General features: G+C 28.2%; 2 protein-coding genes across 3 annotated transcripts in view; both read right to left on the minus strand.

Moving 5' to 3' along the window:
- The window catches only part of HPS1 (Hermansky-Pudlak syndrome 1 protein), a 5,859-nt gene extending 4,727 nt beyond the window's left edge, over window positions 1-1,132 (minus strand). Inside the window, exons 1-3 of one of the 2 annotated variants that reach the window (XM_018460888.1) lie at window positions 1,068-1,132; window positions 676-835; window positions 186-454 (exon numbers count right to left, since the gene is read on the minus strand). In XM_018460888.1, coding sequence (XP_018316390.1) covers window positions 186-454; window positions 676-795 — 389 coding nt within the window. In that variant the 5' untranslated portion in view covers window positions 796-835; window positions 1,068-1,132. Of the gene's footprint in view, window positions 1-185; window positions 455-675; window positions 956-1,067 lie in introns of those variants that run through there. The other variant, XM_018460887.1, reaches the window with a different exon arrangement.
- The window catches only part of LOC108730850 (RNA-binding protein 25), a 24,795-nt gene that overhangs the window by 8,178 nt on the left and 7,453 nt on the right, over window positions 1-9,164 (minus strand). Inside the window, exons 8-12 of the mRNA XM_018460772.1 lie at window positions 3,589-3,654; window positions 3,160-3,291; window positions 2,417-2,585; window positions 2,102-2,237; window positions 1,968-2,035 (exon numbers count right to left, since the gene is read on the minus strand). Of these exons, the coding sequence (XP_018316274.1) occupies window positions 1,992-2,035; window positions 2,102-2,237; window positions 2,417-2,585; window positions 3,160-3,291; window positions 3,589-3,654 (547 nt within the window). The 3' untranslated portion in view covers window positions 1,968-1,991. The remainder of the gene's footprint in view (window positions 1-1,967; window positions 2,036-2,101; window positions 2,238-2,416; window positions 2,586-3,159; window positions 3,292-3,588; window positions 3,655-9,164) is intronic.

A 9,164-nucleotide genomic window follows, 5' to 3' on the forward strand; every position in this document is an offset into this window, starting at 1 on the left:
TATATATATATATATATATCTGAAATATAAAATATAAAATACTCATGCTCTGCTGAAATACAAAATATAATTACTGTTACAAATACTGTTATAAATACTGATTTCCAAATAAAAAAAGTATTTCAAATACATGCTCAACTCTGTCTATTATATTCTATCAATTAATATACTAGCTGTATACTAACATTGCAATATCTGGACCACACACGTGTCGTACAATAGACACACATACTCCTAGCGTATGTCTCATGAGTTCTATGTCTTTTGCAGCAATATACATGAAGGTATAGCCGATATACTCGTCAAATACCATGTTAGTTCCATCCTGGAACTTCATGGAAGTATAGGAATTTCCGAACTGCGAAGCCATCACATGTTGTGAAGTGACTATGGGTGAAAACAACTGCATTATGATGTTGGGACTTGGTATAGAATCTTCCAAGTCTGTGATATCCTACAAGAAGTACTTGTTGTAGAAGTATTCTTTAATAAATTAACACTAATCCATTGTAAACGAATATTTTGTTGCTACCTTAGAATAATTTTTTCATACACAGTCTTTTCATTCCTTCTTTTTTAAATATTCGGAGAATAACTACACAACTCTAAGAGGTTGTGAACCTCACAAAATTAATCATTACGTCATTGTTATCAAATCTGAAGGTTATCAATTACCTTATCATCATCGAGCAGTCCCTGCATCCTCGCCAACTTCAAAATATGGCTTGCAAATTTTTTATTGCATTTTACAAATAAAACATCATTCAGATGGTCGAATATCAATATAGCTCTCATCTTGCTTTGTGATTTTTATGTGTAACTGTCACATGTATCTCTAGCACATAAACAGAATTCCGTTTTCGTTGGATTGTATTCCTATTGAGCATGCAAACACGCTGCTTATTGCTTATTATTGGTCGCGTTCAGCAGACTCAACTGTTGCGGAGCGGATCAATGAGCTCTCGCTGCTATTGGATGATCTAAAAGAATACACCAATAGCAGTGAGCGCTCACGGATCCGCTCCACAACAGTTGAGTCTGCTGAACGCGACCATTGTTTATCTCACTGGCTTTAAAACGTTTAGGTCATTTTGACGTTGACAATTGGCTACGTTTACACCGTGCATTTAGGCCGCGGCCTAAATACAATAGATGTCCTTGTTTATCTTGTAGGCTAAACAAAGACACCTATCGTATAGGTCGCGGACTAAACGCACGGTGTAAACGCAGCCATTATCGACATCACTGTTATTGACATCGTGAAATTTACCGATCATCGGTACTTCACAAATCGCAAAAAGATCAAAGTCTCAAAAATAATTAAATATAAAAAACAAAGGGATAACTAAATACACAATTGAAATTCCAAGAATGAATTCTTAGAACTTTAAGATTAAAAAATCATGAATCATGAAAATTTACTTTTAAAAATCAATAAAACACAGAGAATATAATAAAAAGATTTGATTAAAATTTTATGAATTATGAAATAAAAAATTCTTAATATTGCAATTCTTCGGGTTCAAATTGCGATAAAAATTTAAAAATTATATTACATGTGTGCATGATAATGCAAAACTACATAATTTATGTAAAAGCAAAGGATCAACTTGGACAATTAATTTATAGACCCTGGGTTTAATTCCAATCCTTTAATTGGAAACTTATGAATAAAAGAAAACACGGTGACTCGTTTCATCTATTTCATATATTTAAATTATTCATTATTCATTTATGCCATGTTTACATACAAAAGTTACTCCGTTTAGTCTACTGTTATGAAATAAGTTTTTCATTGCATCTACATTATTATCTTAGGTAAAACATATTTTCAATCATTTCGGTATCTTAAATATAAAAAGAAATTAAAAAAAAAAATTAAAAATACAATTAAAATTTTTTAGGTAAAACACGTGATTGTTAACTAATATATCGAATATTCATCGTGTTAAAGGTATTATTAAAGTTAAAAGCGTTTTTGGGCATTGTATTCATCGATTATTGTGGATTCCAATTCCTCTGCCATTGACAAATCCTGTAAAATCCATTTGTATTGTATCAATTTGCGTATATGTATATTAATTATGTGATGCAAGCTTACTAAGACAAGGTTGCTGCCATCGATATATATTCATCGGTGGAAATGGTGTAGGGAGTACTGATCCTGGAAAAACAGTCATAAGCATGGGTGGTGCCTGTACTCGAGGCATCGGCATCAGCATAGGTCTAGGTAAACGCTAAAACAAACATCGGTTTGTATAATAGATATAGTTACTTAAATATATGATAAATTGTTCAATACACTATTTCAGGTAACTGCAGTTCAATCCTACATATTTAATATCCTTTTCGACATTGATTGAAACAAAAGTATTATTAATTTTCTTTTCTGAACATTAAAATTAGTTGAACTTACTACGTAAGAGCTATAGAAGCTATCCAAGGAAGAGTGTGACTTTGAAAATGCACAGTTATCTAAACTGCATGATTGATCAGAATAATTTCTAGATAAAAATTTACTTATTTCGTTATTGTCTTTCTTCCTTTCTCTACCTCGTTCACTGGTCGGTGAACGACTTCTATTTCTGAAAGAGAAAAATGTTTATATATATATATATATATATATTCTCGTTATACAATAAAAGTTTTACATATTTTATTTAAATTATAAGATTATAACTTCATTAAAATAACTTCAGTATAAATACAGAAAAATTTGCATTCTCTCTATAACAAAATATACAAATTGACCATGCACGCGTAACTCTTTAAACATACATTTATTGAAATTTTTTCTGAGTTTAACATTTTCTTTTATTTTTAAACTGCTTGTATCTATTTATACTTTCGTTTTCTCATTTCTTTATATTCTTACCCTGGTGGAAAAATTTCGCTGAAATTATTCCATTTTGGAACACTTTTCGGCAAAATTTCAGCATTTCAGAAAAATTTCAGTTTAATTTCAGTGAAATTTTGGCAAAAATTTTAGAGAAATTTCAGCTAAATTTCAAAGAAATTTTTCAGCGATTTTTCAGTATGTTAGCCGAAAAATTCGCTTTCAGTGAAATTTTCAGCAATTTCGCTGAAATATTCCAAAACGTGGAATAATTTTAACGAAATTTTTTCACCAGGGTAATATAATTAAGTTTTATTCTGTACCTGTAACGAGATCTCGAACGATCCCTAGTAAAAGATGCACTATGACTACTATAACGTATTGAATTTCTATTTCTTCTTTTATTTCTATCTCTATCTTCCTCTTCACTTTCTCTCGTTGAACTATATCGCCTTCTGAAACGTAAGAAACTCTAATTCTTTATTTATATGTATAATACAAATATATCATTTATGAAATAAAAAGACTTATAAAAATTGTTGAAATTCTTATAATCTTTCAGTTATGATAATTTCTCCAGAGTTTAAATAATAATAATAATAACTTTGTTGAGTGCAACGATTAAATAAATTAAAAATTAAAAGATAATAAAATTTCATACAAACAGCATTTATCATAAAAATTTAAAATCATCGTTTATCATTTAACAATTTATTAATTCCTTATTCATTAATGAAAAAATTGGGACTAACCTGTCGCGATTGTACCTTTTATTATCATCTATTCGATCATTTCGACACATAGTTGACTTGTACAAGCTAGAATCACTGTGTTAATGTGTTGTTAGCAACATGTACAGTAAATTACTATTACTGCAATATCATTGTTTACAAACTTAATGAAATAATTATCAAGCCAAGAATAACCGATTTTATATTTATGAGTTATACATTTATAATTGGAAAGTAAAAAATTGTAAGATTATCAAGATTTATATTAAATACTTCAATATAAAATATAATCTTAAAAATATAAAATTTAAAAAATATAAATTAATAATAAAAGTATTGAAAAGGGCTACGAGCCATAATAAAACAATATTTAAATAAAAGATATAATATAATTAATAAGAACTACATATTGAAATAAGATGAAATAAGAACTTTTATTTAAATATTATTTTCTTATGGTTCGTAACTCTTCTCAACACTTTTATTATTAATTTAAAAAATATATAACTACATATAAAAATTTTCAGATATTGGCGATAAATAAATTCAAATTCAATAACTAACAAAACAAGGTATATATAATCCATGTAGCAAGGTGACGTTATTTTAACGTCAAAATGACGACAAATAATGTCAGCTTGCTACTTGGATAAATCTATGACAAATAACTTTTATATCCATAATACACATATTCATATATAGTTGGAAATAAAAAATTAATAAATTGAAAATAAATACTTAAAATTACACAATTTATACATAATCTCAAAAGTCAAATGTAAAAAATTTCCAGATACATGCAATGAACACATTCATGTTCAATAAGCAATAAAAGAAATGAAAACATTCTTTGTCAACAAAAATATTTATAAATAGCTCAAACAACTTTATATCCATAATATATTGGTTTAATACATACTCTATCCAGAAAGTAAAATTATGTTTATAACCGTAAAAATAATTTCAAAGGTCTATAATATTTTTCGCTCATAATACAAAATTTTATATAATTACAAAGTTAATATTAATAAAAAGTATATATTCATAGATTTTTCGGAATGTTGTAGAATATTTTTTTTGTCACTAATTTATTATCGAATATTACCACAATATACATCAATATATAATTTCAATCAATAAATCATTATTATTTCTCTAATAAATTTATGAAACATAATTTTTACTCACATTGTTTTACTTTCTGGATTTACTGAATAAATTCTTATCTATCTACATTTTTCTTTCTCCTTTCTCTCCTCTCAATTTCACTACTCTTTTTTATATATGTATAATAATGATAGATATATATTCTCTTACCTGTGTTATACAAAATTTACCTGATCTCCTACAAATTTTTCATTAAATGACTTCTTTTCGCCAATTATGAATACCTTGCTGCAAATTTAATAATAGATAATAAATGTCAAAATTATAAAAATACAATACTACAAATATATATTAGACTGAAAAAAATTTTTTTTAATCGGCCTCTCAGCTCAAAAGCTTCTATTTCATGCCAAAAGAATTATGTAGTTTATTTCAATCAATTAAATCATTTTTTTTTATTATGTACTCACTTCCAGTTGGAATTTTCCCGGGACCTTCTACAAAGCCTTTAAAAGTTGCATTTAACTAGATTATAAAACGTTTTTAAGGATAGAAAAAATTTTTTTACAAGTTCTAAAGTATATCGCGCTTTGTGGTTTTCGTATCCTCAAATCAAATCTCTCAATTTGACGATAAAAAATTCCTTATTAGAAAATAAAATGAATAATAAAAAAAAATATACTACATAATATGTAGTTTTATTTCAATTAATTAAATCATATTTTTTTTTGTATTATGTACTCATTTCATTTTCTAATGGAGTTTTTTTATCGTCAAATTGAGAGATTTGATTTGAGGATGTCAAAACCACAAAGCGCGATATACTTTAGAACTTGTAAAAAAATTTTTTCTATCCTTAAAAACATTTTATAATCCAGTTAAATGCAACTTTTAAAGGCCCTGTAGGAGGTCCCGAAAAAATTCCAATTGGATTGTTCTAGATGAACAGACTTACAATTTGAGAAGAGTAACGACTCATTTGTACGCTTGGAACTTTGCTAAAATCAACTTTGAACTCGAAATTTGATCATTTTTTCATATTAATCGGGCTGTATTTCTTAAGATGTATATCGTAGGGTTAGATGAATTATTGCAGACGAAAAATTGTTCAGACGAAAAAAAAAAACGATACCACATTTAAAATCCGGATTAAGTCATTTTTGCATTAAATCAAACATTTATTAAGGAAAATCGAAACTTTAATTTAAAAATCGTTCACTGACGACTTCTAAGTCTTAATATTTTTTAATAAAAATTTAGGAATGTTCTTTTGGCATGAAATGGAAGCTCTTGAGCTGAGAGGCCGAATAAAAAAATTTTTTTTTCTTGTCAGTCTAATATATATAATTATTGAATATATAGGGGAGACCGGGACTAAGCTGACATTTGAATTTTGAGTGGCAAAAATATATCTTATGAGTTCCCAATTTATATTGTAGATAGCATCTCGATAGTGTCTTCTTTACCAACGAAGTTTGATTAGTTTAGATGCGCGCACCGCGTTGTTATGTTTAGGTAGTCAAACGTGTTTTCGATAGTCAAAAGTAATTTTTGAGATTTCATTTTCCGAATCACATCATTTTTTGTGTATATGGATGAAATGAAGTTGCAAACACCAAAAATTTTTATTGCCATCTCGTAGTCTTATAATCATTCTATAAAACGCTAATAATCATTTGACTAAAATTGTTTACTTTGTTACTGAAAATTGCAATTGAAAAAAAAAGTGCCCACGGTCTCCCCCTATATAGCAAAAGATTTGTTCGCGTCGCAAGATCCAACATGCTCCAACATGCTCCTACCATAGCTCCTGCTCACTCTATCAAGCACGTTGGAGTGAGTAAGAGCTGTGGTAGGAGCATATTGGAACGTGTTGGAGTATGTGACGCGACAAACCTAAAATGTCTGCAGTCTTCTAGCAGAATGCCGGCAGATTCGAGCAGAGAATGACAGCAGTCTGCCATCAACCGCGTTCGCATTAGGTTTGTGTTTTGTTAACATCATGTGCCTTCCAACAAGCGACACAAATGACACGTTGTGACACAATAGATCATTACATCCTTGTTTGCCAATGTTAAACAAAGATGACACGATCACTGTGTCGCACTGTGTCGCACTGTGTCGCACTGTGTCGCTTGTCGGAAGGCACACATCGCCTATCGACATAATGTGAAGGCAAATTGTTGGCAGAAACTGAGCAGATCCTGCAGACATTACCTATCTGGGCTGTGTTCCAAAATTCACTGCCAGCGCTGAAAATCTACTATTTACATCACGTATACATTTCCAGTACTACCAGTGAATTTTGGAACACAGCCCTAATTGGCTGCGTTCAGTAGAAAAAGCAGCTTTGCAAACTGTTGTAAAATTCTTTAATATGATTGGTCTTGCCCTTAGTTCCTCATTGGATCTAAATGTATAAACCAATCATATTCAAGAATTTTACAACAGTTGCAAAGCTGCTTTCTCTGCTGAACGCAGCCATCCTGTTATGTTTTTTTTCTAGCAGTCTGTCAACAGTATTTAGGCCTGTCTTTTTTGGCTGAACTTTTGCACCAGTTCATCTTTCTTCCTGTTCTCTCCAGGAGGAAAGAAGAGGAAGAAAGATGAATTGGTGAAAAAATTCAGCCAAAAAGAACAGGCCTAATATGTACATCTAATTCTGTAGGTATTTTGTTGGCATAGTGTGTAGCAGACATTTAAAAAATATACTTTCTACAGCTATATGACTATATATATATATAAGTATATATATAATATTAGTGGATAAAAAAAAAAAAAAAAAAAAAAAAAAAAAAAAAAAAAAAAAACAAACCAGTATCGATCACATTTGCTTCTCTGTTACGGTACCGCAATATGGCTTACAATTGCTCTAATAACTACTTTTAATTTTTGAAGTCTGACTCACAACAGCTTGACTTAACAAGGTATATACGTATATGTTTGCAATTTAATAGGTACTAATTTATTTTAACATATACATACTCAATAAAGTATCTGGTTTTATTGCTGAACTAATTGCAACGTCGTTGTACATATAACACAGTTCAATTTCATTTCTTCTAATTACTTTGAAGTATTATGTACATGTCTAAGTATCTCTTTCTTTTTTAGGGTACAGATAAACCTTTCAATGAAGAAAATGAAAGTATTACTAGTACAATCAAATTAAGCGATTTTAACCACTACATGGACCACACAAATTTAAAACAGATAAAACACAGGAACTTCCGATATGTATCTACAATTTTTTTTAATTTTAACTTATATTATTCCGTAATTTTGTGATACGAGAACCGACAATTTATGTTATATTGTAAAAATTTTTTGAATTTGTCTTAACATTGAAAATGATCCAATCGGGGTTGAAACGTTTGTTATTGTATAGATATTAAATGTTCTTTTATTTTTAATTGGCTCGTGGCCCTTCCTTTTATTTATTGATTTATTATAATCTCTCGTTTTTGAGAAAAGTCTATGGTAAGATTTGTGTGCAAATAATCAAAGAAGCGTCTGCGAGCCTTATCTGTCACTAATTGTAAGTTACGTGAAAAGTTACATTTTCAACATTTTTTTTCTCTTATTTCGTTGATAACTTACCGTAGAATTTTGCACACATCAATTTCGGTACTTCAACTTCATTATATAAAAAAAAAATTAGAGATTTCTATGGTAACTCGATTTACTAAAGAATCTTAATAAATAAAAACATAATATAAAAATAATAATGAATAGAAGAATAAATAAATGAATAGAAAAACATATATATTATATCTTAGAATGTTCTTTAGCGTATTAATTTTTGAGTTAAAATAAAACGTTTCTTCATCAAGTCAGTTTTTGTAAAAAACGGACTTGATGACTTTTGTAAATTACGGAGTCCTATTCCCGAAAAGTCAATATTCCCGATTTAGATTTTAAGTCATTCAGTCACTTTTAATTAAATCTTCACAAATTATAAGAAATATCAAAAAATAAAAGTCACAAAGTTATTAAAGAAACATATCTACAATCTACATGAATAAAGAAAAATACAAGAAATGTAAAGAAATATAGTATATGAGTAATACCGTATTGTTGAGATGCAGGTTAGTATAATCTATTAGAATAAAATATCTTGTGATTAATATTAATTTTCTGATAATTTTATATTAATAAGATTTTTATATATAAAGTTATTTATTTTTCATATAAAAATGTAATTTAATTATTTTAAAAAATTGTATATAATTTTGTTTAAAGGAAATATTGATATCAATAATATTAAAAAAAATTCTATAAAAATATTTAAAAAATTATGCTATAAAATAGGTTAATATCATATCTGCCTTCGAAAATAATAGATATTTAATAGAAAAATTCTATATCTAATAAATTCTATTAAAAAATGATTCTATATATCCCGGGAAAAAATATTTTATATATAATTATACATAATTTTATATATTTGTATACAAATGGACATATTTTATATACAATTATATATAATT

Source organism: Mycetomoellerius zeteki, unplaced genomic scaffold (assembly GCF_001594055.1).
Source record: "Mycetomoellerius zeteki isolate Tzet28-1 unplaced genomic scaffold, Tzet1.0 scaffold98, whole genome shotgun sequence".
Taxonomy (NCBI): Eukaryota; Metazoa; Arthropoda; class Insecta; order Hymenoptera; family Formicidae; genus Mycetomoellerius; species Mycetomoellerius zeteki.